The 24,602-nt window shown below is 38.9% G+C and overlaps 1 protein-coding gene across 3 annotated transcripts in view; it reads right to left on the reverse strand.

The window, feature by feature from the left end:
* Positions 1–286: 286 nt before the first annotated feature.
* Positions 287–24,602, reverse strand: part of JPH1 (junctophilin 1) — a 66,512-nt gene continuing 42,196 nt past the window's right edge. The window contains exons 3-7 of one of the 3 annotated variants that reach the window (XR_013840513.1): positions 16,294–16,412; positions 9,964–10,604; positions 5,883–5,964; positions 2,765–2,860; positions 2,349–2,577 (exon numbers count right to left, since the gene is read on the reverse strand). Coding sequence is in view for 2 of the 3 variants with exons in the window: in XM_079983098.1 (XP_079839224.1) it covers positions 2,780–2,860; positions 9,964–10,604; positions 16,294–16,412 (841 nt within the window). In the remaining variant the exon portion in view is untranslated. Of the gene's footprint in view, positions 954–2,348; positions 2,578–2,764; positions 2,861–5,882; positions 5,965–9,963; positions 10,605–16,293; positions 16,413–24,602 lie in introns of those variants that run through there. The other 2 variants (XM_079983098.1, XM_079983097.1) reach the window with 2 other exon arrangements.

A 24,602-nucleotide genomic window follows, 5' to 3' on the forward strand; every position in this document is an offset into this window, starting at 1 on the left:
CATAATGCCTTTGAAATGAGGGCTGTGGGGTGCTTTGTATTTAATAAATGAACAATTTTATAATGTTAACTCTGGCCTTTCACTCATTCACTTTAAAGAAGCAATATTCATACCACTGAACTGGAAACTATATAAAGCATTTAATCTGTATGAGAAAGCACGGCAGGTAAGACAAGAGATTTTCATTTGTAAATGATACATATTGTTTGCTAATCAATTTCACATTTGTTAAGTTGGGGGGGGGGACCACGGGCTTTCAAATATATATAAAGAGAAGACCCATATACACATTAGTAACAATTTCTTTTTATTAGAGCAAATACAGTTAAGAAAACTGTACATTATCCATTTTGGGTTCCATAATTATAAATAAAGAAGCTCATTAGATAAAGAGTTCATTCACAGCAAGAAATTTTAAATAGACAAAGTGACATATCATTAAGTACATTGGCAGATCAATGAGCTGTCCAAAATGTAGTGTACGGTATACAACCATCTATAAATAGCCTTTTATGTAAAATACAGCTGTGCACATTTTAGAAAAATACCAACAATTTTTGATTGGAGCTTCATTTTTTAAAAAAGCTTATAAATCATACATATTTATAAATGGAAATAGCATGCTTAAATTTATAAACATTTTCAAAAGCCATGTTCTTTTTTAAATAAACATGTAATAAAATTTAAATGTCAGTTACAAAATTATTTTAAGCAATAACTTAACTGGGGTGAACTGTAGATAAGAAAGTGTGTTTATACAGGACATCAAGGCTTGTTACAATTTTAAAAACCTGAATCTCAATTAAGAAGTAGTTTTCTAAATTTAAAAGTAAAACAAGTTTTCCTTCCTTAACAAACATACAAACACAAGTTGTTAAACGTTTCATTTGCTGCCTTTCTGCTTTCTTCGTGATTTCCACACTGGTCAAAACACAGGATTCTCAAACCCACTTCTGCAAAAAATGCCACTGTATTACTGCCCTGCTTTGAGCTGTTCCAGGCTATAAAAACCATCCCTTATTCATTTCCATTTTATGGGTTGCCTCTTACAATTGCTAATGTAGTTATGAAGAAAACTCACTATTAAACCATGCAAATAATAATAGTAACATCAACAATAATTATAATTTACAAATAGGATAAAACTCCTGAAAAGTATTATTTTCTCTCAGATAAACCCAAACCCAAACCCTTTACTTTTTATTTCTAATTAAAATGATGACTTTCAAAATGACCACTCCACGTACAATTTTCCTATAAGTAAACAAGCATGCTTTTGTGTAATATGGAATACAGTAACTACAGCAGGGAGGGGGTGAAATGGATCACATCATCAAACACAGGACTGTAAATCTAGTTAAGACAAAGAATCCAAATGAAAGTTTGAGGCTTAAGTTTTAACTGGCTGAGGTAAGATTACAGACTCATTTTAACAACATTAAAAGGCATCAAACTGATAATCAGTCATTGTTAACAGACTTAAATGCTCTACCTGAATGTATTCAACATGAAGCCTGACCTTTAAAAATAATTATTTATTATGTTAATGAACAGTTTCTATTGTGCAATCAGGCAAGACTGTAAATGCCAGCAAAATTTTGCAATATTGAGTTAAGATCCAAACTGCTGAGTGGCACACTTATCAAAATATTCTACCTTGCTCATCCAGTACGCCGATACATCCCGATAAATTTCACAGCATAAAAAAACAATTCTGTTTGCCACTGTCACTAGGAAGATATAAATGATGGCTTAAAACACTGTTGCATATTGCCTGCTAAGCCTTCGAGGAAGATGATTTTACCAGCTTAGGTAAAAAAAAAAATTGTGAAGAAACTGAGCCTTCTAAGAAAATATCTATACTGCACATATTCTACAGGCTTTGTTTTTCTGAAGCAGGTGAAAGCTACTGAAGTTTTCCAGGCTGGTCTACATTATTACATTATGGCTGTACAATGATTTTAAATAAATAGTAAATTAACAGAATCATGCATGAGCAAATGAAACACAATCTCCCAGAAAACTGCAAGGAGATTTTAAAAGCAGCAGGTAATGGAATAAGACTGGTGAGTGATGCTGCTAACTATTTCTTCTAATGAGATAGGAGTGAATACTGGAATCGCTTCCACAGCAACAGAATCCTCTGACCACATTCCTCTGGCAGTCGCTTTTCCCATCTCCCCCACCAAAAACATCAGACGGCAAAATAGTAAGGCAGCTGTTAGCTTCCATCATCAAAAGTGCAGCTCTGTACATTTCCAGTTTAGTCACACTCTTTGCTGGAACAGATGGAGTAACCAACGCAAGCTTGTGTGTGTGCACGCTCGTGTGTGAGGGTTTTTTTCCCCCCACCTTGCTTGCTTGCTTCAGCTTTCAGAGGACCTCAAAGCCACAAATCCTCAGCAGAGGAACTGCTGCTCAGGCCCCTGGCTGAGTTTTCCAAGTTTCATCTCTCTTGTGTCCCATCCTAATTCCATGCCTCCTTCCCTGTGTCTGAACATGACTCGTGCCATTTAAAAGGCTGATGACACAACTGCCGAGAATTGTGGGCTTACGCCACTAGTTGTCATGACTTCACTGAAGGATCAAAACAGTTATATCATTAAGTAACTATGTTGAATCACATTCAGGCATAGCTAAAATTAAAGTGCCAATAACATTAAACTTTGCAAATAGTAAAGCTTTGTCATTTGAAATGGGAAGGATTAGAACTGAGATTTGGGGGGAGGAGAGAATTTCAGGTGAAACATGAGACCATTCTTACCTTTCCTAATTCCAATCAAGTTAGAAAATGGACAAAAAGAATGGCTAAACCAATATTCAACAGCATTACCAGGACAATCATGATTGAATTAGGACCCTGAAAGTGAAATAAAATGGAGTTTGATTACATTCACAAAAAACAAGATAACGAATATATCAATTGTAACCTTGAACATTATGCTGCTTCTAAATTTTGTCATAATAGCAAAAACACAAGATGTGACTCTTTCTTCTTTGTACCCTCTTGCCCTCTTGAAATGTTATTTTGAAAGCAATAAATTTTGTTCCTGATTCAACACATCTTTAGTGTGATTTCTTGAGACACCCAACTATGCAACATCTTCTAAAATAGGAGAAAGTAAATAAAAGTGTGATTATCATATGGATTGAGCAGTTTTCTTCCTAGAAATCCAGTTATGCAGTGAAAAACAGAGCAACACTAAGGGCTTCAAACAGTGTATAGGTTTTAGAAGTGAGGGTGAAGATTGAAAAAAAAGTGGAAGGCTTCAATCCCTTTTCACCTTGATATCTATTTGCTATACAAATACTATAAATAATATATTTTGAAGGAAGGTTTTTCTGCCTTCGTGGCAAGTGGAAAAAAAACAAAACAAAATTTGCTGACATTTGCAAAAGCAAACAAAGATTAGCAAAAGAACTATACTGAAATGTTAGCCCTTGCAATGTCAGTCACACATTCTCCCCTCCCTCATCTGAGCCAGATTATACAAATCCTCTGCAGAGGAACATTTCACTTTGAGATGTTTTGCTGTTAATAGATGTAAAAATGGTAAGAAAGCACAACCAACCTAACCATCACCTCTGCCTGAAATATAGACATCATTTTAATGGTTTCAGTGAAAGTGAAAAGATTATTATAAGCAGGTCATGCTTGGCCCATAAAAAGGTATAAAATTGCTTCTTCATCTTTTAAAAAAATGTATTTCTTGTTGACTTCTCACAATTTAAAATATGTGGGTTTTCCTTTAACACAAAAAAGGAGCATATAGTCATCTGTTATCCTAATCTCCTCAAGTGGATCATGAAGAAGTGCTGCTTCTTCACCTTTCAAACAGCTGGAGCAGCACATTATATAGAAGGTATTGGAAATGGCATCCTTAGGATGACTTAGTCCTCTGTGCCTGCAATGTGTAGCACATTGATCTGGGGCCTAACGTGAAAAACTCCCATACCACCAACTACCCGTTCTGGAAGGTGGCTGATGGTGGCCCAGAAACTCACCACAACAGGCTGTGTTTGGGATGATGCCACACATTGCTGCCGTGGCAGTTAATACCTCAGCTCTAAACTGAGGAGAGCAGCCTCTGCTGCACCATATGCATAATCTCAGAGCAACCTTCAAAGGCACATTTCAATCCCAATATGATCCCAGCATTATTAGGGTCCATTCAGATTCAGGAGATATTGAATTAGTTTTCCTGACTAGCACTTTATCCTTTTCTAACATTCCTTCCATGCCGCAGTATCTGTTGTGTTATGGAACCGTGGCTTTTTGACCAATATACTGGCACATCAAGCTAAATTCCATTCACAGCAGTGGGTGCGGTGTGGCACAACAACAAACACCATTGAAGACAACTTCACAACTCTTCCACTCTTTCTGCACCTGTTTAGAGAAGTTTTTAATGTTTGATGTTTTAATTGTATTTTTAATATTTTGCTGGAAGCCGCCCAGAGTGGCTGCGGAAACCCAGCCAGATGGGCGGGGTATGTTTGTATGTATGTATGCATGTATGTATGTATGTATGTATGTATAAATAAATAAATAAATAAATATCATGTATGCTTCTGTTCCCTCACGACTTACCCATAAAAACAGCATGGAAGTGATATATGACAGTATGCTACCCAAAATTTTGTCACTTTATGCCTGTGATTTTCTGGGTTAATGGGGCTACAGATGCATTATATTTGGAGCCAATTAACAGCCAAATGATTCTAAACTTGCACTATATTCCACTAGAATTCCAGAAGTGTCTTTTATATCATGTGAAAGCTCAAATGTAATTTGGAAATCAACATTTAGGAAAATGAAATTAACTACCATGTGAATGCAGTTTTAAATGTTACCATGGAACTAAATTTATGGATTAAGCTCAAATAAAAAGGTTTTGCTTTACTGGATTATGAAGAAAGGTAAATGGAGAGTTTCAAGGAGTGAGAATGAGAATGGGATGGGGAACCTTGAGCAAAAACCCCGCTCTGAATTGCTTAGGCATTTTGGATTGATCAAAGAAACTGCAGAGAACTTTGCTCCACCCATGGAATTAAAAATGTGACTCTTATTTCTGGCTTTTAAAACATTAATAGTGAGACTTCAAAATGCTTTAGGGTGAAGCGCCATAAATAAGGCCTCACAGCTTTCTACAAGGGCTTAAAATAGAAAAAGGCAAAATTAGTCTCTGCTTTCCATGACTGATTTGAACAGGTGTTAGAAAGAAGCTGTAACAGAAAAGTGTTATGCATGCCCGCAATTGTCCGTACAACTCTTATATAACAGCAAGCTTAAGGCATGAAAAAGGGAAGCATGTAAAATGAAGAAGTAATTAAAAGCAAAAAACAAAAAAAAAGCACTCCGCGGTATAATACAGTGACATATTGGCTCACTGTTAGGAGGCAGCATATTAAAAGAAAAAGACGATCAACTATAAAAAGCTAATGTTAGTTTCTGATTAGTCTACTATTATAACTAATAGTAGTTCTTATTTTTCATGCAGATATCCCTTATTTATGGAGCACAGTGAAGGGGAGGGCTGTTGCTCATTGATCCCATGGCCAGTCTCCGTTTTCTTTGGCTAAAAGAACATCAGGTACCAGGACAAGAAGAATATCCGGCTCCAAACTTGAAAAGCCTCTACCTATGAAAGCAGACAGCATTGGGCTGCGTAGACCAGCTGCTTGGCTTGATATAAGGTAGCCCCGTAACCCAATGATGTGATTTATTCACATAGTTCTATTTTTTTTCTTTTAGAATCTGTGTATCCCTTATAAACTTAGGTAGCAGTTTACCAATATATTGTCATATAAACAAAAAATCATTTCAGTACTCCAAGACTTATTCAAAACATTTTCTAGCACTTCTGATTAAGCTGTCAAACCTCATCAGATAGTATCTCCAATAGCTTTGCGGTTCTCATTTCTGCGGAATGATTCACTGGAGGTTCTCTGTTTCTGAAAAGGCTGGGAGAAGAGGTAGAATAAGGAAGGTAATCCCCCCCCCCCCCGGGTTGAAATAGTACTGAAGACAAAAGGAAAATCTGCAAGCAACATTATACAAAACTTCTGTGCCAACTAGACCTTGATAGCACACAAATCATTTTGGAAATACTTTTGATGCTCAAAATAACTGGAAGCTACACAGGAGATATCCTGAGGACAGAGAGGTTATCTCTTGCTTTGAAATAAGTAAAAAGCAAACTGAGCTACCTCATTTGTAGCACACATTCAATTGTATCCAATGGTGTCCGTGCAAAAGCAGAATACCCTTCTTGCATAAAGGCACTAACCTTTCCCCTAATGTTCTCGGCAGCCTCACCCACCCACAACCGTGCTCTGGACGTAGGAATGGTAGTGGAATTTGCTAAAAGTCCACTCGCCCATTCTCTCTGAAGTAGTTTGGCTGGCAGTGACTTTCCGAAAGTTCCCTGATAGTTGTTTTTGTTCTTGATTTTTTTTTTAAATATGATGACATTTATTCCAATATAATTCAGTCAGCTACCATCATCAACATTTTAACTTAACTGGGTACTGCTAAAATGTGTATTCATTTTAACTTCTGTCTCACTGAGGTGCTAATGTTACTCATTAACCGCCAATAATTGTTTTATTTTTAGACTTTCTCTCATTTTTTTGCCCTCTGTGACACAGCAGAACTGCATACAGAAGGCACAGTCATCGTCTTACAGCTTCATGTGAATCTATAATAACTAGTAACCAAAAATGAGATTTTCTTGCATTTTGTGAACATTAAAATATAAGCCTGATGCATGTATTTTTTGTAATAATACTATTACTTTAATATAACATTATAATAAACTGTTAAATTTTCTATCATCCTGTTTATACTTATTGTTTTTTCATTATTAATCAATGCAGAAATACAATCTGCATCATTATATATCTATATATCTATATATATATATATTTCTGGGCAAAGTGTGTGAGATGGTTGAAGGGGTAATCATAAGCACACCCTTTGGGCTGTGGTGGGTTGTGTGTGCGTGTGGAATCAAAAACACACAGTGTCAGTCCCTATATTGGTGGAGAACAGGTATTTCACTTGGCAAAATCCAAACCAACAATCAAGGAAATTCATTCACTTGACAAAGAATCAATTGCATCCTTATCTGGATATTTGGAAGACTTTCTGGAACAGAACTCAAAGAGCAGAAGAACTGTCAATGTTTTTGCCAACTCAGTAACTAAGGCCACGTCTCACCATCATCATGTTAAACTGGTATCACTTCTGTATTTATGTGTATTTTTTATCTATACAAAAGTTGCAGCAAATTTCTAGACTGCCCTTTAGGGCAAAGCCCTTGTAAGGCAACTTACATGCATGTAAGAAAACGATCATCTGTGAAATGACCATTAAGTTAATATTTCTGTTTTCCTTTCCCTCTTATGCTTCTAAATATTAGCTGTAGTTTGGGTTTGGTGTCCTTTTACTGTGCCCTGAAAACCAGTTTTACACAATCTGTCGTCCTAGGATGACAACTCCTGAACTCGCTTTAGCCACAGATTTCTTTGCACATTCAAAAAGTTAATCCAAAATTTCAGGAAGGAGAAGGAGTCAAACATCTCTGAAAAGATTATAGCCTTTGGATTATTCTCTCACATCCTGAAATAAAGGTTTCCTCAATTGTTGCACAGTACAAACCCCATGTTTGCTACAAAAGGATGCACTGTAAGGGAGCAACAGTCTATCTCAGATTCCTTTCTAAAGCACCTATGCATGCTTACAAACATACATTTCTTCAGTTCACACATTGTATTTTAAAGGTGTGAAATATTTGATGGCTACATATAAAAATATAACATGAGAAGCTTCCTTAGCAGTTCTGTGAAAGACAAGAAATTGATAATCTTTGATGGGCAAGTTCTCATTTACAGCATAAACATAGCAATGTATGAATGAACCAAGGTAGTCAGCAAGGGTGTGAGTGTGTGAAAAACCCAATGAATCTTTGTTCATGAAAACAGAAGTTGTTTTCACTGGATAACACCCCTAAAATGATAGCCAGTAAATCTTGATTGGGGAAACAATCTCTAGTTTTGATTTATGAGCACAGTCTGCTGTTAAAGAAAACTATTTAGTAAAATGAAGCCAATCCCCAGTGCTGAATGCAAACAATGCCAGTGAAACACTGGCATAGCACCAGCTAATGTAATTCCAATTTAAAGTGTGAAGCAGATTCCTCCCCCCTCCCCAAGTTGCCCATAAAACTGGTGTTGAATTGCCAATATGGCCATGCTTATCAGTGATGATAAAATTAGTATTTGTTCAGCAGTCCATGTTGCATTAGGTGCCCTTCCTTAGGTGAAATCTCAAGAAGCCTCTTATCTGTGACTTTATTCCACACTGCTGCCAAAGCATTCAAAAGCTTGTCACTATGTGAGTGGGGTCAACCACACACAGATCCTTCCCATCCAGCTGTCACCCTTTATTTTAACCAGGTGGCAACTGCATGGGACAAACCCATGTGATAAGCCTTACAGCACATGGGCAGACCCATTAGTGGCAGTGTGTGATGGAGTCATGGGTAAAGAGCTTTCGTGCTGCTGCTGCTGCAATGTCTGAAGGACATGTTAGTAATATGAAGAAGTAACTCAGTGTTTTTAGGACATTTGCAGATGGCAGACCTCCAGTGAGTCCCAAGTATTGCAGACACAGTAGTGGCAAAGGAAAAAAGAAATACTTACTAGTTCACCAGGTTTAGAAATGGTGGTGGTGGGGTTGCCAGTACTGTCACTGAGCAAGCTATGCTGATCCTGCTAGCCTATTTAGACTTGCAGCAATCAAAATGGGGATTACATTAAACTGCAACCAGTCTTCAGGTATCAGGTGTGCTGTTAGAGCAGGAATTTGCAAGAATATCTGAATGGGGTACTTAGAAGCCGCCCAGTGACCTTGATATTGTAGGTTCTTCCATCTTAGGAAGACTTCTAAAGCACATTCAGAACTTAGAAGCCCTCTTCAGGCTTCAGTGAAGCCAAGCTGTGTGAACATGGGGCTTGCAGGTGTGCTCTGACCTCCTTCTACAGTTTAAGACCCCATGCAGACTTTTGGGTGCCTGAATAGGGTTAATGTGTGTATGAAAAGTAAAAGCCTTTCAGTGAAAGAGTCACCATTGACTTTATCAGTATTATTGAAGTGTGGTGAAAGAAAGAGAGAATTCCGTACACACTGCTTGCTTTCATCCCTGCCAAATATTTTATGAGCATATTTTACATAGATATTAATTTGATGTGAACGTTGAGAAAAATGTGAGCACTGAGATCAAACTGATTGATGTTGTTAATTTTATAAATGTCCCTGTTGCGAAACTGATTTATCCTGAGTACCTTTTCAACTTCCATAAAGGTAAAGGGACCCCTGGCCGTTAAGTCCAGTCATGGACGACTCTGGGGTTGTGGCGCTCATCTCACTTTACTGGCCAAGGGAGCTGGCGTTTTGTCCGCAGACAGCTTCCGGGTCATGTGGCCAGCATGACTAAGCCGCTTCTGGTGAAACCAGAGCAGCGCATGGAAACGCTGTTTACCTTCCCACCGGAGCAGTACCTATTTATCTACTTGCACTTTGACATGCTTTTGAACTGCTAGGCTAACAGGAGCTAAATGCATAGGACACCTTGAATGCGAGGAGTGTTTTTTAATATTGTATTTCCATGGGGAAAAGGTTTATGCTCAGTTAGGATTGCAGAGTCCAGTCCTAAAGAACAGGAATCCAGAAAGGGTTCTAGTTAGGCTTCAAATTAACTGCTTCTCATTTGTACCCTTGAAGGTGAGAGAATTCTGATGGAGATGTAAACTAAACTGAAAACAGAAAACATAGCGGGCAAATACCACCAAATACACTGAGTATGCCTGGCCGCTCAGAGGGCGACTCATCTAAACAGAAATATCTTACATGGTTTCTGGCCTATGCCCAGACTTGAACTCTCAATGCCCAGTACCTACCATACTGACTTCTCTCTCCACTGAAGAATAGAAGTCATTATTTGCGGGATTCTTTGGTGCAACAGATTCAGGTTTCTTTAATGATTCTTTGGCATCTAACTGAATCCAAGATTTGTTGGGGCTTGGCTTCTGAGCTGATGCTACTAGTGCAAGTGCTGAAGATGATGGGTTGGCATGGTCCTCGTCTTCCCCGAGCTCAAATGGGTACCTTGCTGGATTCGGTTTCACGTAATAGCCATGGTAATGATCATGCAACTCCCCATTCTCTGTGTGGGTAGGATTGTTGTGGGGTGACAACTTTGGCTGGGGCTTTACCATCATATCCTCCTTCACAGGTGCTTTCGAATAAAGAGGTTTGTTGACCACAGGTGTCACATTTTCACTAGGTAAATTCTTTTTTTCTTGGATTAGTCTGACCTCAGAGGAGGAGTTTTGCTTTTTGCCTTGTTTTGCAGGGGAAGGCTCAGCAGAGGGGAGGGGGCTTTGCCTTGGGCTCTCTTCCGGGGTCCCAGGAGGTGTAGTGCCTTTTCGATAAAAGTGAGGAGATTCTTTTGGTGTAGGTGCTTTTTCCTGAGCTTTTTCTTCAGGGCTTTCCTTAACATCTGCACCTTCTTGAAATCGCTGCTTGATATAATCAGGACCTAAATTTAACAGTGACAAAAGCAATTAAACTTGAGCACTTGTATCAAGCTAATGAAACAAAAATAAGGAGATCAATAACATTTTCCATCTAACAGACTTATAGTTTTTACTCTCTTTTGATGTTGTGGGATATTTTTCTTTTGGATTAATCGCTTTTACAATTTTTTTTTGAAGAAATAAAATCATAAATACTAGTGGTTTTCTTTTTATGCCTTTCTTTCAGCTAAAACATAGGAAAAGCTTTCATTAGTACTGTATTTACAGATGCAGCTTTCAAATGCTGCTGCTTCCTTGTTTTGTGTTCTCTGTCAACAAATGCACTTGGAAACGTTTCATCAGAAATTGCATTTTGAAATCAAATCAGTGAGCAAGACATCAGAGAAACCCAGGACTCTGCTCCCATTTCCACCCCAGAAAAAGAAATGTGGACACAAGTTCTGATATGACACTTTCTTTTCTACATCCTGATTTCAAAAAGTAAGCCCATGTATACCAAAATTAAAACAGGAGAGTGAGTTGAGGGCAGCCTGAAACAGAATTGTGGCAAAATGCCAAGTGTTTTTACACTGCAAGTTTTCACCACTTGAAAGCATTGTTTATGGTAACATGTGCAAGTTTCAAAGTCAGTTCTTCCCGAAGCAGCTTCCAGGGTCAAGCAGCTTCATTTCTGGCATTACTATTTCTTTGAATTTCCTTCTTGTCTGCATCTTTCCAGTACTGAAGTACCAAGTAACCCATGCAGAGCCAGTAGATGCAGGCAAAGAAGAGGGCTATCACCTTGCTTCTCCATGTCTTGCGTTTGCATACACAGCCTAAAATAGCATTAGCACTTTTGTGGCTGTATCACATTTCAAATACATGGGCTGAGCCTGCAGTGTTTGCCAGTTCACTTCAATGGGCGTAGGATCACGTCTCTCATCTAATTTGCTGACTCCTATCACCTCTAAGTTTGTTTCACAGTATTACGCTTGATCAAGTTTCTTCCTTCCATTTGATTATTATCTCTTTCTCTTTTGCTTTTTGGCAGTTTTAACTCAGATTGAGCAACATTTACTCCAATTTTCTACCACCGGCTTGCAAGAAAAGGGACCTAAGTGAACCCTTTCTCCAAAGGAGACTTTACTAGTACCATTTCTACTTCTCTATCCCTCTTTGGGCTTTTTGTCTTATCATCACTGACGGTTGGTGAAAACCACAATCGAATTTCAATTTTTATATCAACGTTTTGCTACATATGTCTGCCATGCATTTTTTTAAAACACATTTTTATTTTGGTTTTTAAACAAATACAAATTCTGCCATGCATTCTCAATAAACAGCAACAACAAAAATTCATTTTTTTCATTTCCTATGCATCTACCATAGCCTGATTCTTCTAAAGTTTCTAGAAGCCCTATCTTAAACAACCAGCATAATTTTAGAAGCTGCAGAATTAGTCTCTAGACCTAAAGACTTAAGAACAGTACAATAATTACCAGCACACAGCCCTGAAATTCAACAGTTGTGGAACATAGGTCGGAGCCATCACTGAAAAAGCCCTGGCCCTGGTGGAGGATAGTCTGGCTTCCTTAGGGCCCGGGACCTTTAAGCTGTTATTATTCATGGACCTTAGGATCCTCTGTGGGACATGCCATGAATGAAATTCTCAGTGTTTCATTTAATATTTATTTGTTTACATTCATTAGTCATAGGAAATTGGAGGCTGCCTTATACTGAGTCAGACTCCCAGGCCCATCTAGCCCAGTACTGTCAACACTGACTGGCAGCAGTTCTACAGGGGGATTCAGGAAGGAGACACTCTCATTCCTGCCTGGAGAGGCTGAGGATTGAATCTTAAACCTGCTGCAAACAAAGCACGTGCTCTACCCCTGAGCTATGGCCACAATGACCTGGTCCTCAAGGTTAGGTTACATTTTCATATGTTTATATATCACTCCTCAGTGATTATTTACAGAGTGTTCACCCCTACCCCCAATGAACACGCAATAACATCAATAAAACAACAGATTAAAAACTACTGCAGCAGAAGAGTTGCTCATCAAATAAAAAAGGCCTGCTAAAATGAAAAATCACCCTTCGGTGCCAAAAATACATTATTGTAGGTGCCAGACAGGCTTCCTGGGGAGATAATTCCCATAAACAGGAAAGAATGCTGAGAGAATGCAAAGGCACTATAACTGTATACCAGCTCTGTCTCATCATATAACCTAAAAGCATATTGAGAAAAACAAATACAGAAATAAATCCTAACTATGCAAAGGAAAATTCTGGGAATCACAATTAAAATGGTGTTCTTAAAACAAATTAATATAACACGAAAACCCTCTTCACAGACAGAGTTTGTAAGCAAGGTTCCTAGTTAGGACAAATATTTATGGCAGCTATAAATATATATTTATAATAAAGACAATGAATGTGTCTGGCAATATTCCATGCAGAAGCCTCCAATTACTCATCTCCTGAGATTTTAAAGTGCCAGTATAAGAAAGGATAGAAAAGTGCTGGCAACTTGTTTTCAATTGCGTGTTACGATGCTTAATGCTTTCCCTAGAGATGTAGCTTTTGAAAAAACACACAACTTGCCTCCAGAGTTTCATAGAAAAGACTAAAGAAAACTAGAATGTGCTGTTCCTTGAAAGGCTCAGAATCCAAGAAGAGAATTGATGTTGTTTAAAACTGCACTCTTTCAAAGGGCACATTATTTTTCATGAGAAGCCGGAGAGACATATTTTGTGAATGCAATTATCAGACAGCATTTTCAAGAAACTAAACATGCCCATGGCATTGTGTGTTAAAGGACAGTGAGACATTAGGAGCCTCAATGTACACAAACCATTGGAGAATAGGACTTTGTATCAAATCACGGTTGGCCCATCTAGCTTAGTATTGTCTCAGTACTGACTGATAGCAACACTGTGCTGAGGACTGAACTGCAAAACCTTTGTGTGCAGTCACTCCTCCCCACATTTAGTTCACATGCACTTACATTTTTATGGCTAGCTTAGTGTTGTCATATGCTCAGATTTCCCCAGACATTAATGGGATTTCAGTGGCGGAAGTGACATCTGGGGGGAATTTCCAAAAAGTGGCGTTTCATCCGGGATTTTCTCCTAAGTAAAGGTCAACAGATTTTCACTTCTTGAAATATGGCAACCCTAGCTAGCTTACTGTGACAACTCAGCGAGCTCTTTGCTACTGTGTCAATTCCACATCTTGCCCCTAGAATACACCTGATGTGCCTGTACATTTATTATCACATAGCGCGTATGAAGTTTATATATTTTTTCTAATGATTCAAATAGCTGAGTAACAAAAATAAGTAACTCCCTCTTGCTCACTTTAGTTATGCAACATTTTCTGACATTCAGTAAAAAGATTACAACAGTAAAAATATGACAAACTACTGCAAGGATGGCATAAGCAACAAACAGTTGTATAGCTTTAAAAATTAGACCAATAAATATTTTTTTACTCATAATATCTGGCAGAGATTCCTTATATTCAGTTTTAGTGTAAGAACTGACACAGTTTTAGTGTAAGAACTGACACATTTGTTTCATAGGTAATATTTTCAGCCAATGAGCTAACTGATGTTGGTACTTTGAAAACTGGGGAGACTGTTTTAATTTCAGTATATATTGACTCTTTAAGTGGATTGCGCTCACTTGCATTCAAAGGGAAAAAGACGCTCAAATAAGGCAAGATGCTAGCTGTCTTCAGTTTCTTTTCTTTCCATAAAAAACCCCACAGTCTTGTGGAGTTCCTATGTGCAGATGTGTACTCATTAAAGGACAGATTGCTTGCTTTTCATGCTAAGCATTTCTAGTCAAGAAAAGGGTAAAATTACATTTCCCCACAATATTGTCTTTCAGGACAATTTGACACAAAAAGAGACTGTTGCCTAGCTACAGTCAGGAAGTGCAGAGAGCTGCCATGGCTAGAAATGGGAACTGTCAGATTTTTGTGCTGATGTCACAAATGAAGAGCAGGTTGATGGGTAAGGTGTGATGTGTATTTAAGCTTCAGGGTAGCTCAATCCATCCAGCAAACCTACTGCGTCCCCCTGACTTGGAAAAAAATACGAAGGCTTGGACTATGCTTACCTACGTGGAAGATGTACGTTCTGGCTTCTAGTTCTAGCTTATTAGCATTCAGCTGCCTAAGGTCTAAACTAGGCAATATGGCAAGGTTCCATGATCAAATCTACTATTCCTTCTAGCAGCTTCACTCCCATAGCACCAATTTGTCAGCATATGCTCACACATTTCCACTGTCTCATCTAGTTTTGTCCTAAGGTCTATGACTGGCAGGGAGGACTGAGGCTATCTGATGCATCATTGAATTTTTGTAGCACCTATCAGCAAGCTTTGGAGCTATTACAATCTAACTGACTTAGGAAACAGAAACAACTGGGAAATGGTTATCTGTGGATAACAACTTTGAAATTCTTTTCTTTCTTCTGAAACATTTAGAATTCCAATTTTTAAAAACTTTTTTATTTGCCAAGTACTTAAGGCTGGGTGTTTGGTTTTTGTTTTTGTTTTTGGTAAATAAGAGTCTGTTAAACAGGTGACATCATTTATGCATATGTTACATCAGAAATGTTTTAAGCTACATATTATTATATCAGAGTAGATTTTAGCTGGCTCTAGAAAAGGTGAAAACATATTTCAAACTTCTAACATGAAGAAAGTAAGCACCTATCTATAAATAAGTAACATAGCAAGGGCTTTAAATTACAAGAGCTTTACAGTGGCATTACTACAGGCTCATATATCTTCTTGTGTAGAAATGCCGATATACATTCAGGCAGCTGGTGTAGCATTCGGAATGAGGGCTCCAGTTCAAGTCTCAGGTCAGTTATAAACTCACTGGCCTTAGACAAACTATCTCTCAGCCTCATGCTGCATTACCCTAGTATGAAGATGATATTGCTCAATAATATGGGTCCTAAGTAATGTCCTTTTAAAAATGATTTCATGATGGAACAGATATGGAAACCTTACACTGTATTAGCTTGTTCTCTTTCAGATAATGCAACACCTCAAACATGCATAAACTTAGACAGAACAGTCCTCTGAGGACACGTTAAGTATCTTGCTTAATATCTGGATTAAGAAGCTGAATATGAATCAGGACCCAAGAATATATGCCAAAGGTCACATGAACCTTTCAGGCAGATATTCTGTAGAACGTGTCATTTCTTTCCTTTCCATGTTAGCCTTTGAAATGGAACTATTAAGCCACTCTTTGGTATTCAGAGGAAGACATGGATAAGAACATTTTTTTTATCACGGTACTGTATTTCTTTAAGCCATGTTCCAGTTTCATGACACAAATCTTTGACCTGCTGGTTAAAGAGCCTCCTGCCATGTCACTGGGATCAGTATGTGGGCCAGTGAAGAAATGGTTATATTTTGTATCTATTGCAGCATCACTTTTGCAGGGATTGTTGAGCAGTGCCTTAACATGTTTATTTCTGTAAATCCTCATGCCTTCTGCAAATCACAAAACCCAGAGCATTGCAATGTTGTGGAAGCTGTGACATAATGTCCACTTGATTGTGCAACAAAAATCAACTGGTACAATGGGAATTTTGGGTTGTTTTCTCCCTGCCCCCCCATCCATCTGTTTAAAATGATGCAGAAAACATCATTTGCCTGCAAACTCACTCAATTCCCATGTTACCTGGCTGGTAGAAACCCGGGGAAAGTTCTCTGGCAACTGCTCTGGCGATGTCACACTCCTGACGAGCAGATTGGCTGGCTTGATCTGCAGCATCAGCTTTAGCCCTTGCGTGCGCAGTTCTGTAGAAGGCATTAAAAATGTGTATGAGCACAGCTGTCCTTTGTATCAATACAAGTAATTCATATAAATATGAAAAAAGCCCATCCAGTCCAGCATCATTCTCCCAGGGGGCAACCACATGCCCCTGGGAAGCCCAAAAGCAAAGCAACTTGTGATTCCTGGCAACTGGTATTCAGAAGCCTATTGCTGCCAACAGTGGAAATAAGCCATAGTCATTGTGGCTAGTAGTCACTGATAGCTACTACAGAAAATTCAACACACCAATTTTAAAGGCAATATGCAATATACCACACAAGGCATATTGCCGCTACAGGAAAAAAAGCAGAGCAATGTAAAGGTAGCAGAGTGCTTAAAATGCCACAATATTGTTGTTTTTGCTAACAAATTTACTATGCCAAAAGTTCATGTGGACCACTGTGTCGTTTTTACTACAATAAGCTAACATGGCTACTACCCCCTGGATCCCCTCCCCTGAGCATTTGACACAAACCATTCAGCACCATGGATCAAATTCATGGGGGCAGAGAGCTATAAATAGTTGGGCATCAGTTTGAAGAACAAAAGCAGCCGAAAAAGTAACATAAGAAAAAGATGGGTGCACATCTGAAACCTTATTTGCCCTTGCTTGCATTTGTTGTTGCCTCAATCACATTGACACAGTCGGTCCAAAGATCAAGGAAGAATAACAGGAGGAACTGTACTGGTAACATGTGTCACAGGTAAAGTATAAAAGGTGAGAGGCAGACAGTATGAGAATATATAACAGTATACCATTTTCCCAAGAAGCATGTGAATAAATCACAAAATGTAAAAATAATTTGCCTTCTTCTGTTCTTCTCCATGTGAGTCCTTTTAAAGGAATCCTGGGAACTGAAGTTTGTTAGGATGCTAGGAATTGCAGCTCTCTTGGAGAGTGAGAGCGAGCAAGTGAGCACATCATCATGCCAGCTTGCCTCATATCCCACCCAGCCCCTTCATCTATGTGTATGTATGTGGATAGAGTGAGAGGTTTGAAGAGGATAGTCTATTTGATGGAGAACTCTGTACAACGAGGCTTCTAAATTACAGAAGCACTTACATGTACAGAGCATGGTCCCTTCTTCTGACCTTTACTTTCCTGTGCATTAAAGACATTGCAGACAGGGATGTGATTCTGCTCTCCCTCCCTCCATGCAATAATTTTTGGAGCAGAGTGCCTGAAAGGTGTTTTAGTACTGTATACACATTTGTGTACCTTGAGAGTGTGGTATGAAGGAGAAACCACCAGAGCCCCAACTAGAAGATGAGTGGAGGGTCCTCCTTTCTCTTTGGGCAGAGTCCAGAAGCCCAGCTCATCAATGGGCTTCCTAGCTATAACCTATATAAAGTAGGCTTAGCCTACTGGGGCACCCTCCAGATCTTTTGGACTACAAGTCCCATCAGCCTCAGCTAGCGTGGCCAATAGCCGCAATGATGGGAGTCCAAAATGTCTGGAAGGAACAACATTAGACTGTTCCAGGTATGAAAGCTTTTGAAACTTGACTGAATAAATATTGTAAACGGATGCAAAGCCGGTCAAAATACAAATCTCTCAAAAGGCAAAAACAGCCCTTCAGTGTGAAAAAGAAGATGTATTGTTATTCCCACCCTGCCCACAAACACAAGAGTTCCTTATTTCCCATCCACGTAGCAAACTATCTTTACTTCATTTTCCAATACATTTTCATGTCTCGCACTTGTGTGTAACCAACCTTTTCTGTCAACAATACATATAAAAATACATATACCGAAGCAGTATGTCATCACATATGCAAGCAAGGGAACAGCCTTTTGCGCTCATAAACACAAATCTTGTCTTGATTTTTATGTTAAAACCTAGCTTCAATAAGTTATCACACCATTTCCCATTTATCTTCACTCTTTATCTTTTTCTACTGTTCTTCTAACTATCATTGACATTTATGCCAATTCAACACATGCTAAAACTCTCAAGCTCTGGCAGTCCCTCTTTTCTGCCCTGACCTGCTGTTCACCCTATGCTTGGGCCCCTGCCTTCTGCTTTTCTCTTTTCCCTCTATGGCCTCCCATAGCACTTGGCTCTCACCCATTCTTCCTGACATTTGTCCTCTCACTCTCTGCCAAACCAGCAAGTAGAGAGTGGCATTTGAGGTTTGTTATAATTTATGCCATTCTTTCCGTAAGACTTCCTTTCTCCCTTCTGATTCTGAATCTCAGCTGCTTCTGCTATACACGGGGGGGGGGGGTTGTCTCTGTTTTGAGTTATTTTGCAAATTACTTTCATTCAAGAGCTGCTTCACACATTAACGATTTACCACTGTTAAGTAAAACCATTTGTACACACATGCAATTTGCTCTGCATGCATGTAACATAGATACACATTTGGAAGTTAGAGTCCCTCCTTTCTCCTGCCTCATCAGAAGGCTTCTTATGCTAACAAAATTTGGGGAGGAGAAGTTCCCTTGTACAAGTGGAAGTCATTCTACAAGTGCAATGACTTAACTGAATTCAACCCTGGGTGTCTATTTTTATATATGAAGTATTAATGTGCATATAATAGACTGGTATTTTCAATGTTTTACAGGTGATTTTTACTCAAACTGTTACATAACAATATAATATATGTATTATTCTGGATGATTTCCCTTCACCTTCACTGGATTTTTCCATACTCATACTAGAGTTTGAAAAATTATTTCTTTTCTGTTGAAAGAATGGAAATTTTTGCTTGCAGAGAACCACTTGCACCAGTCTATACTGACTTGCGAACAGGTGTATGCATGGCTGGTAAACAATGAAAAGCACCAATTTTGCCTCAGACTTTGCTGGATGATGTAAGGAGAAAGGTAAGGTGACCCTTACTTCTCCATGCACAGAGCTGCAGTTGCTGTTTCACAGAACCATGGAACCCTAGAATTGTAGAGTTGGAAGGGGTCACAAGGGTTATCTAGTTTATCCCCTTGCAATGCAAGAAGTTTTTGCCCGACCCAGGGCTCGAACCCACAATCCTGAGATTAAGAGTCTCATGCTGTACCGACTGAGTTATCCTGAGCCTAAACAAGCTCCTGGGAGAGAAGTGATTTAGAGAATAAAGAATTTTGGACAATATGGTTCTAGGTCCAATGCCAGGCCTTTTCTTCTAAGTCTAGCAGCACCAAGCAGGGGATTACTGATGCTGTGTTCTGTTGAACAGATCATCCTTCTGGTAAGTGCAGACTCCTACACAGTGGGACATTTATCAGAACTCTTGTGCGTCACATCTTTGTACAGAAAGTACTGACAGATGGAATAAGAATGTGCTGTTTCTGTCATCACTGTTATGGGTATATCTACTCGTCTTATAAAAAGAACCTCTTCAGTTTTCACTTTTTAAAATAGCTCCAGAATTAAAATATATTAAAATCAATTGATCGTTTTGAGTATGTTGAGCTATTTCCCACATTTCACTAAGAGAACCTGGAATGAATTTTCCAGGTATGAATTAAGATTCTGAATGCCTTTGTTGGGGGTTAAAATATGCACCCAGAATTCAATGCTGGCCAAGTCCCTTTACTTAACAGCACAGACGAGTGAAGCCACACATACACCAGGTTTGAGAAATCAAAACAGTCCTGTGTATGTGGATTATATCTATGTATCTCTTTTAGAAAAATAATGTGAGGGCTATCTTTTCTAATAAAATCTGAAACCCATATTCCCATAATTTGGTTGCTCCAACCCTTTAACACTCAGTGTATAAACTTTGATAAGTTAATCCATATAAAATTGAAAATGGCATATATTCTGCAACACTACACAGGTAAATATTAAAATTAAAGATATAGTAAAAAGCATTACCCAACTCCAAATGCCCAGCACATAAATATATCACTTCCAGTATACTTGAGTCTCATCAAGGTTCCAAATGTGCCCAAAAATATAAAACAAATAACATTAACAATGAACAATATATAAATGGCCTAAGGTAAAATACCATTATGATAATGGAATCCTGTAACAATAATTAAATTGTGTTATCCTATAAAGGCCCAATACTTACTTGGAGGGGAGAAAGCCAGTTAGACAACAAAAATTATCAATTGCACTGCTTCCCACACCACCGTGTCTTGTAAGTAAATAACAATATTTCCATTAACTGCCTTCATCAATGCTGCTGCAGAAGCAGTTTCTCCTAGTCCAGGTTTCCTTTCCTTGGTGGCAATTTTATTTACTTCTTTATAAGATTTTAACAAGGCAGAAAGAGAAGACTCACAATTCTGTTTCCTGCTTTTGTTTGCAAGATCAAATATATCATTAAAGATCTAGCTTAAAATTTCACCTTAATCCATTGAAATCAATTCTAAAGACTAGGTGGGGTTGGAGTTGTTCCTTCAAGCTGTTGCTTGGCCCTGTGCACGCATGCTCCCACCCCTAAATTGTTCACAGTATTGCAGGGCCATGATGTCATAGCTTTTCTCCCATCTTTTGATACCAGGAGGCAAATTCCAGTGAATGAATTAAGAGAAAGACTGACCAGTGTCAAAGTGATAATTCTTTTAACTCTACAGAATCACATGCTACCTCTGTTGTTAGCATGGATTTTTCGCAAACAGGGAATAGGAAAGGAGAGAGCAGCAGCAAGTATAGACTGCTGGCAGCAGGCTTAAGTGACTGCAAAGTCTACCTCCAAGTACAGTGTTACCTCTGGTTACCTACTTAATTCGTTCCAGAAGTCCGTTCTTAACCTGAAACTGTTCTTAACCTGAGGTACCACTTTAGCCAATGGGGCCTCCCGCTGCCGCCACATCGCCGACGTGCGATTTCTGTTCTCATCCTGAGGTAAAGTTCTTAACCCGAGGGGCTACTTCTGGGTTGGCGGAGTCTGTACCCCGAAGTGTTTGTAACCTGAGGTGTTTGTAACCTGAGGTACCACTGTACGAGATTCAGGGAAGAGAGAAGGAAGAGCTGGTTGGAGAAAGAAATACAGAACTTGTGAAAACAGGGTGGGTTGCATTGCAAAGCAACAAGCCGAGAAAGAATTTGTGGGAAATAAGGCATATGATTTAGTCATTGGCAAGCTGGCTGTTCAGTTCACCAAATGTTAGCTTACCAACAGCCTTAAATAAAACTTTTATTAAAAGTTGTTGCTACTGAGTGGTATCCACTGTTCACGGTGTAAGCTTTCAGTCAGAGAAAGAGAGTTATGCATCTATGAATGGAGCAACACTGGAGCTCATCCACTATCTTCACATTTTAAAAAAGCCTGCAGTATCCTAAGAATGCATTTCTCTTCTCTTGTTTCCGATTGTGTAATGGGTTTGAGAGCAAACTATTGGGCGTGGTTTACTACAATATGAGTAAACATACATATGCGCCATGATGAGCACAACAAAATGTAAGCCAATTTAATTGTACACTTAGTGGGAATTTTACTATGCAGGCATCTTCACGTAATTCACAAGCAGGGGGTAGTGTTTACATTTTATGCATCTATTTATTACGCCACAACAGGATATGTACTGAGTTCTTTAAATTAGTGGAATTTCAGGAGCCTAGTGACATGCAACAATACAACTTCAAATCTATCTGTCCATCTATCTGGCTACCATCTACCTACCTACTTACCTATATCTATCATCTATCAACATTTCCTATAGTTACCTGACACTTAAAGCAAAATGTAACTTTTATAAAAGATGTGAAGAATCACAGCCTAACGAATTCCACCTTCATGGTCATATGGTCCCCCATGAACACCTATAGACAATTTCCAGTCTAACCTATCCTTACCTGCCTAACAGGAATATAGGAAGTTGCCTTATATGGAGTCAGAGCGCTGATCCATCTATCTCAGTTCTGTCTATGCTGACTGGCAGCAGCTCTCCAGGATTTCAGTCACAGGACATTCCCAGCTCTACCTGAGGTGCCAGATTAAGCCTGTGCCCTTTCTCAAACATAAACATTGACACCTATGTCTTGGTGATTGAATTGCAAAAAAACATTACAATACCTCAATATACTCCTGATCATAACAAGTATATTAAAAGCCTTTGTATACAGGAATTGTAGGTCTGCTCATTTGTTTTTAACAGGTGTTCACTGCTCCAAAAAGTCCAGTTTGTTCCCTATAATAAAGTTCTACTAATAAAGCATGCTTTCCAAGCTGAGATAAATGACTCAAGCCTTTGGTATCAAACGCTGAATATCAATATTTTAAAGTGTTATTTCCCATGATCAGCCTTTGTTTACAAGCACATAATTTCCACCGATCTGAAAAGACATTATGTTTGGATAGGATGATGGAAAGGTTTTTTTCTTCAGCAAGTAAAGTAAAACTGCAACACACTGCAAACTAGTTACCATTAAGCAAATGGAAATTTTGTCACAAATCCAAATACATTTCAAGTAGATCCTTTAAAACAAACTCTAATGTTCTGAATTAAGCGAGTACTTAGCTCTGTCCTGTACACTTTCATTGAAACGCTTCACTGAATTTTAAAACATGACCACCACATGACCTTTACCTAGTTATGCCAGTGGACTGATCAACCTACATCAAATGGCTGAATGATTAATGTGCTTTAGTGAGACACCAGGTACAAAGTGACCCAGCCTATCATCACATTAGCATTATTTTCGAAGTAGAGAGCCCAAAATTGTTCAGAAATGAATATCTACTTTAGGTCAAAGAGTCAGAGCTCTCTACAGAGTAATACATTCATTATACCATGAGTTTTAAAGAGTCTACTTCTCTATTAGGATGCAACAGCACAGAGCAGTGGCTCTCTGAGCGTCTTGGGCTTGCTGATCAGAAGGTTGGCAGTTCGAATCCTGGCAATGGGGTGAGCTCCTGTTGCTCTGTTCCAGCTCCTACCAACTTGGCTGTTTGAAAGCACACTAGTGCAAGTAGATAAATAGGTACTGCTGCGGTGGGAAGGTAAATGGCATTTCCGTGTGGTCTGGTTTCCGTCACAGTGTTCCGTTGCAGCAGAAGCGGTTTAGTCATGCTGGCCACATGACCCGGAAAGCTGTCTGTGGATAAACGCCGGCTCCCTCGGCCTGAAAGCGAGATGAGCGTTACACCCCAGTTGCCTTTGACTGGACTTAACTGTCCAGGGTCATTTACCTTTACTTTTTACCTGTTAATCAAAAAACGATTTCATGACTCAGTTCTGTCTCTGCAGATGTTTCTAATGCATTAACTGTGGCTGTGTTTACGTGTAATGATAAGCCATGGACAGCTAGTGTATTTGATGGAGGCATTAGTAAATCTGCCAGATGTGGAAGGCTCCATTTCAACAGGCATATTCTTCTCCTTTCCACAAGTTCCAAGGAGAACTTGCTTTCCACATGATGTTTGAACAGACACTGCATAGACCATCAGCATTGCTAGCTGGTAGGGGTATAGTTTTCATCTTCAAGTTGAGGCCTCTCTAGCAAGCAGATCAGTTGCATCTCTTAAGATGAACCGTGGAGGATAAAGCCAAAGGCCATCATCCTGTTTCTTGCAGTAGCCAACCCTATGAGTATGGGAGAACCTCCTTTCTAACTTGCTTTTGAAGCCTTCTAGGTTGGTGGCCATCATTACAGCTCGTGGGAGCAAATCCCATATTTTAACTATGGGCTATGTAAAGAAGCACAGTACAGTACAGTAGTTTCTTCTGTCCATGTTCTCAACACTATGCATAATTCTATTCAGCTCTATCATTTCCTTTGAACGTCACTTGTCTTTTCCCTAAACTAAAATGCTTCTGATATTGTAACTTTTTCTCATAGTCAAAACTGTTCCAGGTATTTTGGCTGCCTTTTCTATTCCTTTATCAACACTAAAATATCATTTTGGAGATGCGTCAACCAGACGTATACACATATTCCAGTTATACATCTAAGACTGTGTATAAGGCATTTACGACATTGGCAATTTTATTTTAAGTCCTCTTTCTAGTGACTCCTTACATAGAATTCACCTTTTTTCATAGAGTGGAGAGATTACAGGGGTTTGGACTAGATGGTTCTCTGAGTCCCTTCCAACTCTTACAATTCTATGATTCTATGAAGTTGCTCAGATTTAGATCCTAAAAAGGGAAACGATGAATATTGAGATTGCTGCACAGTGTTGACTCTGGAAGGCATTCATGTTTAGTAGGCTTGAGCCTGAAAGATTTTCATGAGGTGATTAGGATACCTAAAAAAGGTCAGCTAATTTGATTCC

This window comes from Podarcis cretensis (genome assembly GCF_951804945.1).
Source record: "Podarcis cretensis genome assembly, chromosome: 7".
NCBI classification, from domain to species: Eukaryota; Metazoa; Chordata; class Lepidosauria; order Squamata; family Lacertidae; genus Podarcis; species Podarcis cretensis.